The 21,374-nt window shown below is 38.6% G+C and overlaps 1 protein-coding gene across 5 annotated transcripts in view; it reads left to right on the forward strand.

Moving 5' to 3' along the window:
* Positions 1-20,153, forward strand: part of git2a (G protein-coupled receptor kinase interacting ArfGAP 2a) — a 38,270-nt gene extending 18,117 nt beyond the window's left edge. The window contains exons 12-21 of one of the 5 annotated variants that reach the window (XM_049470209.1): positions 2,798-2,909; positions 4,235-4,371; positions 6,535-6,684; positions 9,466-9,678; positions 12,340-12,543; positions 13,897-13,979; positions 14,343-14,516; positions 15,110-15,286; positions 16,551-16,614; positions 18,109-20,153. In XM_049470209.1, the coding sequence (XP_049326166.1) occupies positions 2,798-2,909; positions 4,235-4,371; positions 6,535-6,684; positions 9,466-9,678; positions 12,340-12,543; positions 13,897-13,979; positions 14,343-14,516; positions 15,110-15,286; positions 16,551-16,614; positions 18,109-18,300 (1,506 nt within the window). In that variant the 3' untranslated portion in view covers positions 18,301-20,153. Of the gene's footprint in view, positions 1-2,797; positions 2,910-4,234; positions 4,372-6,534; positions 6,685-9,465; positions 9,679-12,339; positions 12,544-13,896; positions 13,980-14,342; positions 14,517-15,109; positions 16,528-16,550; positions 16,615-18,082 lie in introns of those variants that run through there. The other 4 variants (XM_049470207.1, XM_022666252.2, XM_049470206.1 and 1 more) reach the window with 4 other exon arrangements.
* Positions 20,154-21,374: the final 1,221 nt, after the last annotated feature.

Raw genomic sequence — 21,374 nt, forward strand, 5'->3', positions numbered from 1 at the left:
CTCAGCAACACCACCACCAGCAGCACCACCACCAGCAGCAGCAGCAGCCCACAGGTTCAGAGCTGTGAGGCGTTCAGGCAGGAAGAGCGTTTATCTCACTCTGCAGAGCTTCACAACTGTATCTGTGCAGCAGCTTCAGCTCCAGTGCTGCTGGAGATCACAGTTGTACAGGGTGTTCAGGGCCAGAACCGTGGTGATCAGACCTCCAGCAGAGGATATAACCTGTTAAAAGAGAAAGTCACTGGCGTATTTGATTGGTCTAGACTGGTTTGGGGTCTTTAGCTACTTTAGTTTTGCACTAGAGCTACGCAAAGCTTAATGTTGCCTGCTAAAAAGTACCAAAAGTATCTCACAAAATTATGAAGAGTACATCCTTTATATTTTGTGTAAATATTTTTTTATATTTTTTAATGGGATAACACTAAAGATATGACACTTTTATACAATGTTAAGTACCGTGTTTTCCGTAATATAAGGCACACTATCAATAAATGTCTATTGTCATATATAAGGTGCACTGAATTATAAGGCGCATTATGCAACACTAGTAAGGAAAAGGGGTGTCGCCATGTTTCCCTTCTAATTCAGCATTCACCTATAAAGCTAAGCTAAGTAAACAAAACTGTAATTCTTAAAAAAAAAAACGTTGAGACAAGTCAAACGAGTGCTGAATGTTAATCTACACAGATTTCTCTCCTGAAAACTGTTTATTTAGGTGAGTAAAGCACTTCCGTTTATTTACAGTCAGCTTAGATTTCCATTAGCTGCTAACTGCTAGCAGTAATGGTAATGCTGCTCCATCAGTGCTATCCGGGGTTAGCAGCAGGCTACGGGCTGATAATACTCACCTCTGAACAGCCAAAGAGGTAGCACATAGCGTGGTTAGCATAATACTCCTGACTGGTATAATTCATACATAAGGCGCAATAACGATTTTTGGGAAAATTAAGTATTTTAAGTGCGCTTTATTCTATCTGCATGGTACTGTCCTAGAAGGGGGCCTCTTCTGAATCTGACGCACAAGAAAGCGTGCAAACAGTTTGCTGAAGACCAGCAGTCCGAGAGCATGGATTACAGAAACCACATCTGACATCGGTCTGACAAGATCAAGACAAGATTAACTTGTTTGACTCAGATGGTTTCCAGCATATGAAGCATGGTGGTAGCATCATGGTGTGGGTCTATGTGAGTGCTGCAAGCACTGGGCAGCTGAATTCTAACACATTCCAATTTTCCAACACGATAATGATCCCAAACACAATGACAACTTTAGAGACATCTGTGTGAGATTTAGATGTTTCTGCTTTTTTGTTCTCACATTGCAAAATGAAGAACTTATAATTAAACAGAAATGAAATATATAAAGGGTGGTCTGAGTTCTGTATCTCTCATATCGCTCGGTTTCCGCACACAGTGTCAGTTTACCAAACCTCAGATAAGAATCTAAAAAAGCAGAAGTGAGCCGATCTGTTCTGACTGTAAAACAGAACTGCAGGGTGTGTTCGGTTCTGCTGTCATTTTCTACTAGGCTTTAGTTTATAAAGTGAGTAAAATGTGATCTTTTTAGCTGTAGCTTTTAATTCAGTTACAGAACAAGTTTTAGGCACCTTTAATAAATTGTGTTTATTTAGCAACTATCTCGAAACAACCTAGCGACCACATAGCAACACCCTATCGACCAGCTTGGAGGTGCTTAAGGTTCAAATCTTAAGCAGGTGGAACAGCATAGCAACCACCAAGCAACCACACAGTAACACCCAATCAGCCACCTGGGAATTGCTAAAGCTGCTCAATCAACCTGCACTTCATCCAGTAAAAGCTGTTTTCTGGATTTATGAATGAAGTTAAACAGTTATAAACCATATAAAAGTGGAACAGCATAGCAACCGCCAAGCAACACCCTATCAACCACCTGAGAACTGCAAACTGCCCAATCTGCATTTTCTTCAAGAAACACATTTCTGCATTAATGAATACAATTATTAACAAACTGCACTAAGAAAACGCCTAGCAACCACCTACAACACAGCAACACCATATCAACCACCTTGGAATTGCTGGAATTGCTCAAGCTGCCCAATAACTCATGCATTTTCTTCAGGAAGAGAACATATTTGAATTTTTGAATATAATAAACTGTTAAACAACTAAGCAGCAACCACCTAGAAACATCATAGCAACAGTCTAGCAACGCCATCAGAGATTATCCATCAGGGAATTGCACAAGCTGCCCGATTACTTTGCATTTTCTTCAGGAATGTTTTATGAAAGCAATTCAACTGTTCAAAATGTCTTTAGGAAAGTGGATTATCATTGCAACCACCCAACACCACCACGGCAAGTGCCTAGCAACCACATAGTAACAACCTATGAACTATTTAGCACCTGGAAATTGCTTAAGCTGGCCAATAAATCTTTATTTTCTTCAGAAAATGCAACTGTTCCAATTTCAGCCAAGCGGAACCCCATAGCAACTGCCTAGCAACCATGTAGCAACACCATATCGACCCCCTGAGAATGAAAGCTTGCTGCATAAGCTGCTCATTCTCTACACATTTTTTCTTCAGAAAGCATTGTATGTCTTTATGCACATTGATTGACTTGTGGATGTTAAATTGTATTCAATATATAAAGAGCATCGTTTTTTTATTGGTATATTCAGTGTATTTTGTTTTGTATTTGGTTGTAGATCAGAGTGAATTCCTGTGCGTGCCTGAGCCTCTCCTGATGGTGTGATGTAACGCACTGGCAGATGAAGTGTTTTCTGATTCTGAATGATTATCTCTCTCTGTTCCAGGGAAGACAGAAGTTGGCCAGATTTAATGCTCATGAATTTGCCACTCTTATCATCGACATCCTGAGCGATGCGATGCGCCGTCAGCACGGGAACTCAGCCACCAGCCCTAAAGGTACCGTCCTGCTGATCAATGACCACTGTAATACACTTACTGCGCACTGCAGCACCCTGTATAGCTGAGTTTACTGAAGCAGCTGATGGAAAAACATCAGATTGAACTCATAATTAGTTGAAATCAGCTGCCAATAAGGATGCGATAGTTTGGTAATAGTTCACCCAAAGGTTATCGATTAACCAAGTTTGATTGTTTAGCTGTACACTGGCCGGTATTCCATATTTTACAGACTATAAGGCACACTTTAAGTGACACTTTTTAAGGTGTTGCCACGTTTCCCTTCTAATTCAGCAGCGGGGGGAAGCGCCTAAATAAACAAAACTGTAATTCTTAAAAATAAAACATTTTCTTTAAAGTCAAACGAGCGCTGGATAGGTTAGGTTAATCTACACAGATTTCTCCCTGTGATCTGTTTAGTTTAGTTTATGTGAATAAATAGACTTCCAATATTTTGTGTAAGGGTAAGTTTTCAGTGAAGTTTCTTCAGCACTAAGGCTGGGTGCAGCAGCATTAGCATTGCCTGCTAACCGCAGTGCTAACGCTATGTCAATGCCAGCGAAAAGTTTTCTAGCTTGTTTTAACACAGTAAACACGCAGATTACAGTCTGATATACTCGCTTCTAAACGCCTCTAGTGAAAGAGCTAGCACTGCGGTTAGCGGCTAACGCTAATGCTGCTACACCCAGCCTTAGTGCTGGAGAAACTTCACAAAAAAATAAAAAACTCACCCTTATAATTCTGTACTTCAGCAGAGTGGCTTTACTGCTCCTTAATACCTGACTGGTAGAATTTATACATAAGGAGCACCAAATTATACGTTTTATATGTTTTATCAGTTGAAATGATTGAACTTTTATGTTTTATTTGATTATTAACTTTTATGACTTTAATAGTTTATTGTTAATGTATAAGGATTTGGAGAGTGATGTTAAAAAAATGCTAGATCAATATGTGTGTGTTTAAAAGAATGGTAAAAGTTGGTTTGTTATATAGTTTATATCTATATAAACTGTTCGAGAAGGATTTGATCTTTTTGTTTAGTTTTGTTTTTGGCAAATTACTATTGTTTGAAATTATTCTTGGGATAAAAATTATATTGTAAGATTTTTTTTTCTTTCTGCTGCCTTTCATTTAATTTGTGATTTCCATTTTTTCTCTTCTGTATGTAGAATTATTTTTGTTCATAATGAAATGAAACAAATAATTAAATAAATCTTCTAAATGAATAAATAAATGTTAGCATCATGCTAATTGGAGGGCTATAAGCTTTCCACTAGCATTAGCGTTAGCTACAATAATAGGAACACTGTGAATCCCCACAGATGAGCTGATCCTGAAGAGAGCCAGCAGTCGTCACGCGAGCGACAGTCAGGAACCTGATCAGCCTGATTACGACAGCGTGGCGTCAGATGAAGACACGGACGCTGAAGTGCATCCTGCTAAAACGGGACGAGCTAAGGTAAGAGCAGGGGCTGCTGGGAAACCACACTAACCCGCATTATCATATCGTGATCAATTTTCTTATCGTATCATCAGTGTCTAAGTTTAATTAGTGCTGTTTAATTGGATGATGTGCAGCAAAAAATAAATAGAGAATACTGTACTGTACTAAACATGACCATATTTAAATAGCAATGCTTTTTTCTGCATGTCAAAATATGACAAATATTGTTTTTATTGAAAAGGCCTTTAAATATCATGATGCAATATTTTCACCAAATCACTCAATCGCTCTATTCGCAACCCACACAACCAATGAAGGCATCAAGCTAATTAACTGAAATGTGGCTATAGAATTTGACATTGATTAATAAGTGATTAACAAGGCCAGGTGACAGCCAATCAGGTTGTCTCACCAATTTAAAGAAGTGGACATCAGCAGCTGAGGGCTATAGAGGATGTGCCCATCACCACAAAGCTGAAGTGGGCGTCTTATTTGAGTTTCCGTTCCACTTCTAACAGGGTAGGGGCTAAATTAAGGTACCTCTTAGTGAATGTAACTGCTGGAGTGTGATTAGTGATGCTGAATGCTTTATTTAGTTCATAACTTATGTCAGGTTCACACTACATGGTTTTAAACCAGTTTTTCATTGATCGCTTAGTCACGTTGTGTGAACTACTGATTAACACTCGCTGAGCCGTCGCTGACTGATCTTTGACCACTTAAAGATGCCTGGCAAATATTTGGTATGCTAGACATCTGACTCACAATGGGATCACAGAAAGAGAGAACCATAGGTCCAGAAATCATCTTTGCATTATGGAGAGTCTGACCACTTTCTGTTCCTCTGGTATATCAGTAAATTACTGTTAAACTCTAGAGGGCACGAGTGAGTCCTCTATAAATGGGGGTGAATTAAAAATAACTAACTACTCAATACTATTCTGACTATTCCTGAGAAATTAGAAGTAGAATAATGAGTTTTTCTTAAAAAAGCAAATAAAGCATGCCTGTAAACTTCCATTTTCTACAGCAAACGACAGAATTTAGTCAGTAATAACGCTAACATTACTGCTATGAGCTGATTTAGAGTTAAAGTTTAAAAGGCTTAGAACCGATGTTTTAAAAGGATTTAAAACCTTAAAACATGATGTCTGTGGTGCTGAAACATTTGATATAGTTCTGTTCTAAAGACAAAAGTACATATTTCAGTATAAAACGATCAGACATATGATTATTATGCTCCATATGAACCCATTCACGTTGGACTCACTTTAAGTGCGTATTCTCCTCTATAAAGATTCTCTGGCATGGCATCACTAGTTCTCACATGCGTTTAGTTCTGGTGTGTAACCAGTTGTGTAGGGTGAATCTGGCATTAGTAATTAACCAACTGGAAAATTGTGTCCAATAATGTCAGTTTTTTTTTTTGTTTTGTTTTGATGGTTTGATCTCTCAGTTTTGTTGGCTTTTTGGTATTTTCACGATAATGATACTCTTGGCTATATGACAAAACACGGAATTTAAAAACATATTTGAAGAATACACAGAAAAGATCATTTGTTTAATGTTTTGTGATCACTATTTTTGTTCTTTTTGTGTTATATAGTTATATATATTATCTTTTCGTATGTTCGTTATAATAGAATTTTTTTGTATATCAATAAGGTAGAGGCTTTGTTTAAGACCATGTTAGATTTTTGCCTCTACCTGCACTGTATTTTATAGCTATTTGCAGTATTTGTATGTTGTTGTTTTTTTTTGTTTGTGCAAAAATAAAAATAAAATAAAAAAAAAAAGAACAGATATTAAAAAATACAAGAATTTTATTATCAGATTTGTAACAGGAGTCAATAATCCAGAATGCAGTCACGATACTACTAATAATAATAATGCACTCCAAATATCTCCATATATCCAGGATTAAAGTCAAATAAATGATACTGGAGAGATATAATCTCTAGTAGATATATAATGGGAAATGAGAACAGTGTGAATTTTTCTTTATTTAAAAACAGCAAAAAAGTAGAACCCTGATGTGATAATTAGGGGTGGGTGATATCATTTATATATTTTTAGATGTATTTTTATCAGAAAGAGCTGTTAAATAATAATATCATATCAGTAACAGCACAGAACATTCCTCACACTCTATCTCTGTTTTGTTCTGTTCTGTTTCAGAGTCTGGACTCGGACCAGTCGGACGGGCCGGTGACGGTGCAGGACTTCCTGGAGGTGAAGAACGCCCTGCTGGCCTCGGAGGCTAAAATCGAGCAGCTGATGAAGGCCAACGTCTCGCTGACGGAGGAGCTGCGGCTCCTGCAGAAAAAGGTACAGGAGATCCAGCCCTGAGGAGCTGGAGAACTTGGCCGTGGCTCAGGAATCCTGAGATTTGAACCCCAGCTGCTGTACCCCTAACCCCACACCCCCAGCAAGTGGCTGGTGACAGTCACAGGAGCATCTGCTGAATGAAATACGCGCAGCGCGGCATGCTGGGAAGGATTTTATACAGACTTTAAATGGCTTTCAGCACCTGAACCTCCCGCTCCTTCTGCAGTGCATGAGCGAGCTCCAGCCAGATCCTCCTCCATACACTCCACACGCTCCACCCTGCATGATCTCCTCACCCCCGTGTGGCGCTATACTCACTATATACTCACTGTACTCACAATCACTGCAACCATTCAGCAGCTGAACGGACAGGATCAGTCAAAAGTTTGGACACACCCACTTAAAAAGAGGTTTATTAGTGTTACCAATCTAAAAATGATCTCTTTTCAGATTTTCAGAAGATCTGAAATCTTCTGTTGCATATTATTTTAAAAACCCCATAAAATTTTATACAAATACATTGCCAACAGGCTGTGTTTACATTACACAGCTAAAATTATTCTAATCCTCTTTTTTAGGAGGATTTCAGGGTTGTGTAGACACGTCAAATTGGATTATGTTCAGACTAGGGCTGGGCAATATGGTTAAAAACTAATATCTCAATATATTTTAGCTGAATGGCGATATATACAATATATATCTTATTATTTTTCATCCCATATGGTAACAAAAAAGACACTTCTGATGCAAAGCTACGTGTTCCAGATTTTTTACAGCCACTTTTATGATTCAGTGCCTGTATATCTTGCCTAGTAAGCACCGAGTGATCCAGCAGACAAAAGTGCTGCCCCTGTGTTCAGGAGATCGTTGGTTTGAATCCCAGTCATGCAGCTTGCTATCAGCTGCCGGAGCCCCGAGAGAGCACAATTGGCCTTTGCTATCGGAACCGAGTCGCTGCGGTTTCCTCCGAGCGTTAGCGCTGTGCTGTGATGCTACTTGGCAATGCTACATCATCATCAACAGTTTAAAAAGAGGCGGAGTCTGACTTCACATGTATCGGAGGAGGCATGTGCTAGTCTTCTTAACCCTCCTGGTGTTGAGGTATCACTAGTGATAGGGGGTATATACAGCTGTAGAGTAGCACCTAAATGGGTGACAATAGGCCTAGCTAAATTAGGAGACAATTAGAAATAAAATTACAAGGCCATTTAAATTACACTAATTAATTATAAATTAAAGATTTTTCAAATAAATGCTTTTTCCCACTTTAACTAGCCTAAAAACAGATATCAGCATTTCTCTAAACTTTCTGTAATAAGTAGTTTTGAGACTTTTACATTTTAGAAACATTTATAATGAAGCGCACCAGCGAGTACAAAGACAATAATGCAAAAAAAATAATGTAACATTTAAAATAAAAATAATACAATTTAGAACTCACTTTTTATCTGTATGGTTTGGTTGGATTTTAAAATTTCTTCACGTTTTTCTCCAATGCACTCAGAAAACACATCGACCAAAGTATAAACTAAACATTTAAGTACATTTTGGTCATTAAATGATGTGGTGATTCCAGACCTTTGACTGGTGCTGTAGTTTTCTGTAATTTAAAAAAAGGGGAATGTTGATCAGACTGTCTAAAGCTACAGTGATGAGATTGCGTTTCATTAAAGCTGTAACCTGCATGCCTTCTTTTAATTTATTACAGATTTATTACAGATTCTGTTGTGTTGTGTTGATGTCTGTAACTGAATTGATCTGCTAATAATAAATAGGAATGCATGATAATCATAACTCATAACAGACTGTACTGAGTACTGGTGTTGTTGGCTGTTGCTTTTCTCAGGATAATATAAAACACATTACAGCAGTGTGAATGCATGGGTCTTCTGTATGTTTTATTAAAAAGCATTTTACTTTTTTTTTCTGTTTTGTTCTTCTGGCTACTAAAGATCATGATCCAGACATTCCTGTGCACACTGTACAGGGTTTAGTTTTATGTGGATTAATGAACAGATGAAACAATGTGGTTTAAGTTGTGCTGATTTGTGTTTCTTTAATGAGGGGATTGTAAAATTTGTGAAATTATTGTCTGTTAAAACTGCTGAAGCACATAGTCTCCTTATATTTTATTTTTTGGCTAAAGTTTTTCATTAAAGGACAAAAAAATGCCAACAAGCCAAAATATTGTCAATAAATGTATTTTGATTTAATGCTGAATTGTCCTTCAATATTATCCAGTCATTGGTCAAAAAATATTTATTTTTTCAGTAATTCAGTTCAAAATGTGATACATATATTATGTAATCATAAATGTAATATTATATAGATGTATTACACACAGAGTGATCTAATTTAAGCGTTTTTTTTATTTTTTTTTATTGTTGATGTTGATGAAAACCCAAAAATCAGTGTCTCAAAAAAAAAAAACTTGAATAATTTACAACTAAAACCAATTGGTATTTTTGGTACGCAGTGTGGGCAGTGTGCCAAATCCTGCTGGAAAATGAAATCCACATCTTTATAAAAGTTGTCATGAGCAGAGGGAAGCATGAAGTGCTGTAAGATTTTGTGGGAAAACAGTAGATGACATCATCATTCATCTCAACAAACACTTGGCTCATGTTAAAGAACTAAAGAACCATCCCTGCATATCTTTCACTTCCTTGCCTTTCTTGCCAGCATCTTTTTTCTATGCTAATGCTGTATGCTAACCCTGTAACACATCTCTCTCTCTCTCTCCGTTCTCTTTCTTTTGCTAATCTCTCTCTCCCTCTTCAGCTTCTCTCTCTGCAAAGTGAGAACAGCTCTCTCAGGAGCCAGGTTCCCTCTCAGACCCCCAGGGCTCCCGAAGCCCTGAACCCCCCCGTACCCCTGAAAACCCGCCCCATGTCCATGTACGAGACCAGCTCAGGTCTGAGGCCTTTTCTCCCTAAAGGAGATCAGCAGCTTCAGTCTGAGGAGATCTCCTCCCTGCAGCCCTTCCTAACACAAGTAAGTACATCCTGCTGCCCTCTAACACTCTTAACACCCCGCCCTCTAGTGCCTGATCACATTTACATCCTCTACTGACCCCTACTGTTCCCCTAATACCACATACTAGTTCTAGAAATAAAGTAAAAAAAGTTAAATAAATTGAAAACCTCTAGAATATAATCAAGAGGAAGATGGATGATCACAAAACCATCAAACCACCAAACTGAAATGATTGAATTTCTGCACCAGGAGTAAAGCAGCATAAAGTTATCCAAAAGCAGTGTGTAAGACTGGTGGAGGAGAACATGATGCCAAGATGCATGAAAAAAAAACTGTGATTAAAAAATAACCAGGGTTACTCCACCAAATATTGTTGATTGATTATTTCTGAACTCTTAAAACTACTTTATAAATTTGAACTTGTTTTCTTTGCATTATTTGAAAGTTCTGCATCTTTTTTGTTATTTCAGCCAATTCTCATTTTCTGTAAATAAATGCTCTAAATGACTATAATATATATTTTTTGAATTTGGGAGAAATGTTGTCTGTAGTTTATAGAATAAAACAACAATGTTTATTTTACTCAAACATAAACCTATAAATAGCAAAATGATTCAGAAACTGAATTGGTTTCTAAATGTAAATTTCTGAACAAAATCGAAACTGTAATGTGTTACACTCTTCCTTCACCACTAGGTTTAGACAGTTTAGAAATGTCCTTATATGAGGACACCAGGCCCTTGTAGAGAAAAAAAAATTGAGTTGGGGTCTAGACAACCCAAAATGTGATGTCCACACATGTGGACACCAGGTTCTAGGAGGATAAACTACAGACAACATTTCTCCTAAATTTCAAATAAAAATGTTCTCATTTAGAGCATTTATTTACAGAAAATGAGAAATGACTAAAATGAAAAAAAAAGAAGATGCAGAGCTTTCAGACCTCAAATAATGCAAAGAAAACAAGTTCATATTCATAAAGTAGGCCTGGACAATAATTCGATAACGGTATTTATCGCGATAAGAAATGTTTCAATAACGGTGATATCATTTTTGTGTCATATCGATATGTATTATTTACAGAAACACGGCTCAGCCGCGCTCCGTTCGGCCCCTAAAATCTCTCGCGCTGAAACTCGCGCTGAAAATCTCTCGTGCTGAAATCTCTCGCGCTGAAAATCTCTCGCGCTGAAGCTCGGCCGCGCTCCGGTCAGCATCTAAAACCTCTCGCGCTGAAACTCGGCCGCGCTCCGGTCAGCGCTCCGGTCAGTATCTAAAACCTCTCGCGCTGAAATCTCTCGCGCTGAAGCTCGGCCGCGGTCCGGTCAGTATCTAAAACCTCTCGCGCTGAAATCTCTCGCGCTGAAACTCGGCCGCGCTGCGGTCAGTATCTAAAACCTCTCGCGCTGAAATCTCTCGCGCTGAAGCTCGGCCGCGGTCCGGTCAGTATCTAAAACCTCTCGCGCTGAAATCTCTCGCGCTGAAACTCGGCCGCGCTCCGGTCAGTATCTAAAACCTCTCGCGCTGAAATCTCTCGCGCTGAAGCTCGGCCGCGGTCCGGTCAGCATCTAAAATCTCTCGCGCTGAAACTCGGCCGCGCTCCGGTCAGCATCTAAAACCTCTCGCGCTGAAACTCGCACTGAAATCTCTCACGCTGAAACTCGGCCGCGCTCCGGTCAGCATCTAAAATCTCCTTTTAGAATCTCCTAAATTTCTTTATTCTGGCTGAAACACTTTTGTAGTTTATGTTATATCTAAGTTATTTATAGTTATAAAAGCCTACAGGTTTGCTTATTTGACTGTGATATCATGTTCCTTTTATGTATATAAAGGCTTTTTTTCCTTATCCTGGTTGAAGCACTTTTGTTTTGATCTGTTAAATTTGTTTACGGAAGAATAAGAAGCTTTGCCTCTGTTGTAAATGTAAAGTTATTTATATTGGTAATATGTACAGTACAGGCCAAAAGTTTGGACATACCTTCTTATTCAATGCGTTTTCTTTATTTTAATGACTCTTTCATTTCATGACGCATTGAATAAGAAGGTGTGTCCAAACCTTTGGCTTGTACTGTATATAGGTTATAGGCTTGTGTTTGACAGAGATGTCATGTTTTTATTTTGCTATAAGTGATTAAAAGTGATCATTGGTTTATTTTGACCATTTTTTATTTCTAAAGTATTATATAGTTTTTGTGAAAGGAGGCTTTAAAGACTTAAGTTTTTCTTAGGCCTTCAAAATATTTATGTCGATATCGAAATTATATCGTATCGACCGAAATTATGGAATATATCGTGATATAAATTTTGGCCATATCGTCCAGCACTATCATAAAGTAGTTTTAAGAATTCAGAAATCAATATTTGGTGGAATAACTCTGGTGGTTTTTAATCAAAGTTTTTTTTTCATGCATCTTGGCATCATGTTCTCCTCCACCAGTCTTACACACTGCTTTTGGATAACTTTATGCTGCTTTACTCCTGTTGACACTGGTTATGGGCTGTTTTTTTTTTAACCTGTGACAATTAGACAAAATAAAACACCTGAATTTATCAATGATTAATCAATTAATTCATGAATTAATTAATGTGTGTGTCCCATTAATTTTGTCCATATCGTGTAAATCATCTTTGTTCCTGCATCGTTTTTGTTTTGTGTTTTTACTATTTATTTTTATTTAGCTGGAACAGGGTGTTTTTACGTCCCCCCATTTCTCCACCTCGTCCCTCCCCTCGTCCCTGTCCTCGTCCCGGACCCTGCGCTGTCCTCCGGCTAAGGAGTTCCCTCCCCTCTCCTCCTCTCTTCCTCCCTCGCTCCTCTCCTCCACCTCCTCCTCCGCCCTCCATCCGTCCCCGAGCTGGTGCTGTCACCTGGGATGTATCTCTGTTCTCCACCTTTAGCATGAGCATCATCTTCCTCATTATTATTATCATTTTATCTCAGCTGAAGCTGCCCTGCTGCTTGTGGCTGTGTGTCTGGCTGTGCTGAAAAGCTACGATGCTACAAAAGCTACAATGCTAAAAATGCTAAGGCGCTAAAACGCTAAGCGCTACATCAGATTGTCCACTGCTTCTGGTGCTGGCATGTCTGTTGCTCCTTTATTCGGGGTAAATCAAAGACTCAATATAAACATAGATGCTTAAGTTCCACTACATTCCAAAAATACCCAGACAGTGTGTCTCAGACTGCCTTCCTTGAGTTTACAGCGCAGCCTACAGACCTAAACCAGTTACATTTCCATCACATTACAGCACCAGAGCTCAACAAACCAAAGCAACTACCAGTTTAACCCCCGAACTGCTGGGGATCATTAAAAGAAGATAAAATAATAATGTTTTCCAAATCTGTGTTGGAGATGTTAAAAAAGAAGAAGTGACAACTCTCCATATGTTATGGTCTCACTCATGTGTAGTACCTTCTGAAAATTTTAATATAATAATTTCTCCAAGGCTAACAATTTTATATGACACCTTTGTATGTATTTAGCAAAGTACAGCTAAAATTGTTTTATCTTCTGCATAAATGGGCAAGAAACAATTTTACTATATTTTGGTAAAAAAAAAGGAGCCACAAGCTCCTTTTTTTAATTATTCAATTCTTGTACTTCTGTATTGATTGTTTTATTTATTTTATAGAATATTTCAGTGCTTTTAACACATAATTTTAGCACAGGGAATATTAGCTATATTAGATGGTTTACTAGTCAATCAAAAAAAATAGAATATCTTTGAAAAGTTACTAAATCAGTGTCTCAGAAAATTTTAATATTATATAAGATCAATTGGTACTTTTGTCAGTGTGGGCAGTGTGCCAAATCCTGCTGGAAAATGAAATCCGCATCTCCATAAAAGTTGATCAGCAGAGGAAAACATGAAGAAGAAACACTGACTTTAGACTTGATAATAAAACACAGTGGATCAACACCAGCAGATGACAGATATGACTCTCCAAACCATCACTGATCATCAGTAAATTTTACATTTCATTTAAAGTAAATCAAGAGATCAGAGTCTGGAGGAAGAGTGGAGAGACACACAGTCCAAACTGCTCGAGGTCTAGTGTGAAGTTTCCACCAATCAGTGATGTTTTTTTTTAAGATGTGCCTGTATCTCAGTGTTCTGCATGTTCCTGCAGTGGGTTCAGGCTGTGCTGCTTCAGTGTTGATAATTAAGTTGTAATCACAGGTTTTAAATTATATTATTAGTTTTTAATTCAGATTTTATTGTGTGTGTGTTTAGGTCTCCAAGGCTGATAAGCAGAGCAGTGTATCTGAGGGGGATTATGACAACACGGTCCACGACTCTGAACTGGAGGATCCTGGGTAAGAATTTCTTCTAACCTCAGAATAGCTTTAATTTAATGTAGTTTACACAGTTCATTCCTTAATCAGACCAAGTCCGTCACTCCATCAAACTGACTTTTAATAAACACCAGATGCAAACACAGTGGAAAATGTGGAAAACTTACACTACACAAGCTGATCTGTAAATATTTATTTTTGCAGTGTTTTTTTTTTGTTCTGCACATTCAAAGGTCGAACATTTATGTAGAACACATTTCTTTTTCTTCTTCTATTGTTTAATAGGAGACAATACTGTAGCCTGCCTGATAATATGATAAGTGTGTATCTACAGTAATGCTCCTTTCCTGTAAATTTATCATATATTCTTTATATCATTTCTAGGCTGGATGGTAAAAGCAGGCTGCAGGGCCTCGGATGGGGGGAGGGGCCAGATGGCCAGGAGGCGGAGCCTAACACAGCACTCCCGGCTACAGAGGACGTGATCCAAAAAACCGAGCAGATCACCAAAAATATCCAAGCGCTGCTGAAAGCCGCCCAGGAGAGCCAGCCCAGCAGGTCAGAATACACTACCCGGCCACTTTATCAGAAACACCTACTCAGTTTAACCCCACCCATTCAGCCTACAGCAGTTTAGCCCCACCCATTTATCCTACAGCAGTTTGGCTCCACCTGTTCTATTCAGCTTTCAGTAGTTTAGCCACACCCACTCATCATTTAGTAGTTTAGCCCCACCCATTCAGCCCACAGTAGTTTAGCCCCACCCATTTATCCTACAGCAGTTTGGCTCCACCTGTTCTATTCAGCTTTCAGTAGTTTAGCCACACCCACTCATCATTTAGTAGTTTAGCCCCACCCATTCAGCCCACAGTAGTTTAGTCCCACTCCTTAATAGTATATTAACTTAGCCCCACCCATTTATCTCACAGCATCACACAACTTTACTTTAAAGGAATAAAAAAATTAATTATTATTTTTTAAATAAATATATATGTAATATTTTCTTTTATTTTAATTATTATTATTATTATTATTAATAATATTATTTATGTTGTATATCTTTTATTAAGTAAATAACTGAATATAAATATATAAATATATATTTTCTGACTGTTTGTTTGGTGCTTGGCCCCGCCCCCGTCGGGCTCCAGCAAGCCGTGTGAGGCGCGGGACGGCGTGCGGAGGCTCCGGCACAGTCTGGGCTGTTTCAGTACCCTCATGCCCTGGGCCGAGAAGCCCCCCTCCCCCCTGCAGCCCCTCGGGCTCCGCAGCTCTGCAACGTCCAGCTGCCCCAAAACCCCCATCAGCCCCAACAACCCGGCATCCTGGTACTCTGGCCTGTGCACCTGCCTCCCAGGCACAGTGTCTTCCTCTCTCTCTCTCTACCTCGCTCGCCCACTAACAAACACCACTAACACCACCCAACACCACCCAACACCACTAACCCCACCCAACACCACTAACCCCAAAACCCCTATCAGCCCCAACAACCCGGCATCCTGGTACTCTGGCCTGTGCACCTGCCTCCCAGGCACAGTGTCTTCCTCTCTCTCTCTCTACCTTGCTCGCCCACTAACAAACACCACTAACACCACCCAACACCACCCAACACCACTAACCCCACCCAACACCACTAACCCCAAAACCCCTATCAGCCCCAACAACCCGGCATCCTGGTACTCTGGCCTGTGCACCTGTCTTCCAGGCACAGTGTCTACCTCACTCGCCCACTAACAAACACCACTAACACCACCCAACACCACTAACCCCACCCAACACCACTAACCCCAAAACCCCTATCAGCCCCAACAACCCGGCATCCTGGTACTCTGGCCTGTGCACCTGCCTCCCAGGCACAGTGTCTTCCTCCTTCGCCCACTAACAAACACCACTAACACCACTCCCCAACGCTGCTGCAGCACTGCACTGGTTATGCACTGTAACAGATAAATACTGGATACGTGCACGTTACACACATTACATAATGTAGTAGGTGTGCAAAAGATACACACAAATCAAATACATACTGGATATGTGAGATTAGATAAGCAATATATACAGTATGTAAATAACCAATTACATGCTGGATATGTGAAAGATCAGATGTATGGAGTATACAGCTCTGGAAAAAATGAAGAGATCACTTCAGTTTCTGAATCAGTTTCTCTGATTTTGCTATTTATAGGTTTATGTTTGAGTAAAACGAACATTGTTGTTTTATTCTATAAACTACGAACAAAATTTCTCCCAAATTCCAAATAAAAATATTCTCATTTAGAGCATTTATTTACAGAAAATGAGAAATGTCTGAAATGACAAAAAAGATGCAGAGCTTTCAGACCTCAAATAATGCAAAGAAAACAAGTTCATATTTATAAAGTTTTCGTGCATCTTGGCATCATACTCTCCTCCACCAGTCTTACACACTGCTTTTGGAAAACTGTACGCCACTCCTACATCTCAGATTGTATCACTGTGCTTTCTAACCGTTTGTTCTGCAGTGGATTTGGTTTGAGCTTCAGTCCTGGTTCCCTCAGTCTGATTTTACCAAAAATGAGAATCTAATATCCCTCTGTTTCTCTCCTCTTACAGCTTTATATCCTGTGCAGAAAGAATACACCTGGCTGTAAGTGACATGGCGGCGTTATTCCCCAAGGTAAGATAAGCTCAGGCCAGTTGTGATAACCGAGGGCTGCCCTGATATCATCCATGTGAAAAGGGCCCATAATGTGTGTCATACTTTAGCTTTACAGAGAGTATGATACTCCCACCACCATGTTTAACAGATGGAACCGTAGTCCCAGAGTTTAATTCCTGATCTCCAATGCTGCAAATTCATTTTACAGTTAGCCCTGGCACTTTTCAGTCATCTTAAGAAGTGGTGTTAGCTACCTAGCAAACTGCTGTGAATTATACAGCGCCCCCTACACTTCCTGTAGTGTATTTCAGTCTGTTAGAATGAGCGTGTTGTGGATCATATGAACATTATAAAGCATTATAGAGCGCCCTCTACGCTTCCTGTAGTGTAATACAGTCTGTCAGAATGAGCGTGTTGTGGATAATATGAACATTATAAAGCATTATAGAGCGCCCTCTACTCTTCCTGTAGTGTATTACACTCTGTCAGAATAAGCATGTGGATCTTATGAACATTATAGAGCATTATAGAGCGCCCTCTACGCTTCCTGTAGTGTATTACAGTCTGTCAGATTAAGCGTGTGGATCTTATGAACATTATAGAGCATTATAGAGCGCCCTCTATGCTTCCTGTAGTGTATTACAGTCTGTCAGAATGAGCGTGTTGTGGATAATATGAACATTATGAAGCATTATAGAGCGCCCTCTACTCTTCCTGTAGTGTATTACAGTCTGTCAGAATAAGCATGTGGATCTTATGAACATTATAGAGCATTATAGAGCGCCCTCTACGCTTCCTGTAGTGTATTACAGTCTGTCAGAATGAGTGTGTTGTGGATAATGTGAACATTATGAAGCATTATAGAGCGCCCTCTACGCTTCCTGTAGTGTATTACAGACTGTCAGAATGAGCGTGTTGTGGATCATATGAACATTATAAAGCATTATAGAGCGCCCTCTACGCTTCCTGTAGTGTATTACAGTCTGTCAGAATGAGCGTGTTGTGGATCATATGAACATTATAAAGCATTATAGAACGCCCTCTACGCTTCCTGTAGTGTATTACAGTCTGTCAGAATGAGCGTGTTGTTGATCATATGAACATTATAGAGCACCCCCTACACTTCCTGTAGTGTATTACAGTCTTTCAGAATGAGCGCGTATATCATATGAACATTATAGAGCATTATAGAGCACCCCCTACTCTTCCTGTAGTGCTGTATAATATTCATATGATTTATAATGGATCATATGAACATTATAGAGCATTATAGAGCGCCCCCTACACTTCCTGTAGTGTATTACAGTCTATCAGAATGAGCGTGTGGATCATATTAGCATTATAGAACGCCCCCTTCACTTCATGTAGTGTATTACAGTCTGTCTAAATTAGTTTTTGGCTCATATCCTCAGTATAGAGCATTATAGAAGGGTATTTAAACTAATTTATCCACTGATTCTCATCAGTTTCTTACACACGACTCCAGGTTGTGTTTTCTCACTGGTCTAACAGAAGCCTCGCTCGGAGTCGGTCGGGGTCCCTCTGCGGCTGCTCAAATCCAGCGCTCAGCAGCTGCAGCTCCAGTGCAGGAAAACGTCGGCGCAGGACGGCGTCTTCATGCAGCAGATCATCCAGTGCGCCTACGACATCGCCAGGGCCGCCAAACAACTCGTCACAGTAACCACCAAAGAGAACAGCAAATGATCCCCCCTCCTCCCAATAGAATCGTATAAATTTAGTCTGTTTTATATCAGCATTATTTGCATGATTTTGTTTTTTTATTTAAGACCATTGGAACAGTATAATAATAATATTTACTAATACAGACCTAAACCAATCAGGATAAAAACTGTGAGATAAAAGTGAGTTTAGGAAGTGTAATAAGCACAGAACCAGTCAAAAGCTTGGATTCACCTTAAATTTAGTGTTTTTTTTATTATTTTACATTATTAGTCATCCAAACTGTGATTAAAAAACATACTGAATTATTTAGAAAACAAAAAAGTGTTAAAGCAGAATATGTTTTATATTTTACATTATTCAACAGTTTTATGAGGTAGAGTCTCCTGGAATTCAGGCTTTCAGTTAACAGCTGTGCTGAACTCATCAAGAGTTAATTACTTGAATTTCTTGTCTCTTAATAAAGTGTTTGAGAGCATCAGTTAAAGTAAAGTAGTGAAGAGGTAGAGTTACAGGTATACAGTGAATAGTGAATATTTGAGTAATGTTCTAATCCAGATTATGAGAAACAACAACTACTCAACTAAATAAATAAAAACAATACTTTAAGAAAGTATCCTCAAGTGTAGTCGCCACAAAAAACATCAAAACGAAAAATATTTATAATGATGGAACTGGCACTCATCAGGACTGCCCCAAGAAAGGAAGAGTAAGAGTTTCCTCTGTTGTACAGGATAAGTTGATCAGAGTTACCAGCCTCAGAAACCGCAAGTTAACAAACAGCTCCCCAGACATTTTGGGTTTGTTTAACACTGTTTTTAAGTTACTACATGATTTCTTATGTGTTCCTTCATAGCCTGGATCACTTCACTATCGTAAAAGATGTGTCCAATTTTTTGACTGGAACTATATATGTTTATTAAAGGTTAGTGTATGTATAAACAGGAAGTGATGTCACCATGTTAAAGTGAGGATGGGACTCAGTAAGTGTTGCAGAATGATTTATGTTTAAAGGGTTCAGGCACTAAATACAGGCTCCGCCCACAAATACTAGTGCATCTCAAAAAATTACTTTATTTCAGTAATTCCGTTCAAAATATGAAACTCTTATTATGTAGATGTATTAAACACAGAGTGATCTATTTTAAGTGTTTATTTTATTGTTGATGATTTTGGCTTACAGCCAATGAAAACCCAAAAATCAGTGTATCAAGAAAATATATGGAGATGCGGATTTCTTTTTCCAGCAGGACTTGGCAAAAGTGTCAATTGGTCTCGTATAATATTCTTATTTCTGAGACACTGATTTTTGGGTTTTCATTGGCTGTAAGCCATAATCATCAACAATAAAAGAAAATAGATCACTCAGTGTTTAATACATCTATATAATGAGTTTTATATATTGAACTGAATTACTGAGTAACTTTTTAATGATATTCAATTTTTTTGAGATGCACTAATATATATAATGTTTGTAGCTAATGATTGATTGGATAATTGTGCAAGTAAAAAACAAGCAACCAGCTACTATTGGCTTTTAACCAAAAACTAAAATATCAACTTTAATCATTTCTACTTTGAACACTACTGTCGTTTAGACTAAATGAAAGAATCTGATGAACATTATGGAATGTATCTATGCATTACTGGTTATCGCTGGCGATAACAGACTTCTGATATATGAGTTAAGAGTGGTTTGTGCTTCAATCACTGTAATAACATGCAGTAAATCATTATATACTCTAACTCTATTGTAAGAAGCTGATGAGGATGTTGAACTAAAAGGTGCTACTCTTCAGCATGGCGGAGTTAGAAGAATATATCTGTAATGTTTTTCAAATAAAATAAAACGTACGTTTGATGCTGTAATGTGTTTTTCTAGTGATTCTATTCTATTAGGACGTCTGGCTGACCCACATGGAAGCAGCAGCTTTAGCCTTTAGCTCATATTAACATGATTAATAAGGATTGAGTCTCAGTTTCAGCAGAACTGAAGAGAATTAGAATTAGAATTAGAGTTAATCTGACAGGAGAAGAACTGCAGTAATAAAGTCATTTATAAGATAAAGATAAATAATGAGCAGCTCATCTGGATCCTACAGCCCTGCAACTACTGGAATACTGAACAATAACTTCAAAAATACACACAAAATAATATAGATAATTAAATAAATCACTTAAAAACTGAATTACTTCCTACAAAAATCATCCTAAGCTGTCTTAATTCAGGCAGCAGATCTACTTCCAGGGTTCAAACACTTTTCAACCAATACATTTTCCTGAATTTTTCATGCTTTTGCGGCCAATTTTAATGACCATACAATAAAAAAACAAAATACTAAAAATACATCTCAAAACTGGTTATAGTAGGCCTATATCTCACCTAACACACATAGACACTTACAGGTGTCGGACAATGAAACTGAAACACCTGGTTTTAGAGCACAATAATTGATTGTGGTGACGGACAGTTCTGGTGGAAACAGGAGAGTTGAGGTGCACATTGAATTCTGTCGTGATTTGATCAGCCGTGGTTTTATGTTTTTTGGATACAATCCGGGTTAGCACCCGAACATCCCTTTCAGACAGCTTCCTCTTACAGCATCCACAGTTAATCCTGTTGGATGTGGTTGGTCCTTCTTTGTGGTATGCTGACATTACCCTGGATACCGTGGCTCTTGATACATCACAAAGACTTGCTGTCTTGGTCACAGATGCTCCAGCAAGACGTGCACCAACAATTTGTCCTCTTTTGAACTCTGGTATGTCACCCATAATGTTGTGTGCATTGTGTACAATATTTAGAGCAGAACTGTGCTCTTACCCTGATAATTGGAGCTTCACACTCTTACTGCTCTTACTGGTGCAATGTGCAATTAATGAAGATTGGCCACCAGGCTGCTCCAATTTAACCATGAAACCTCCCACACTAAAACAATGACAGGTGTTTCAGTTTCATTGTCCAAACCCTGTAGCTACTGCGAAGAGATGTGATGGATTTACCCAATTTTTTTTTATTATTTTTTTAAACCAAAACCCAAAAGTTAACAAACTGAAACATTTTTTTGTTTTAATTTCCATATTTTTCAAAACTTTTC

This window comes from Astyanax mexicanus, chromosome 22 (assembly GCF_023375975.1).
Source record: "Astyanax mexicanus isolate ESR-SI-001 chromosome 22, AstMex3_surface, whole genome shotgun sequence".
Classification (NCBI taxonomy): Eukaryota; Metazoa; Chordata; class Actinopteri; order Characiformes; family Acestrorhamphidae; genus Astyanax; species Astyanax mexicanus.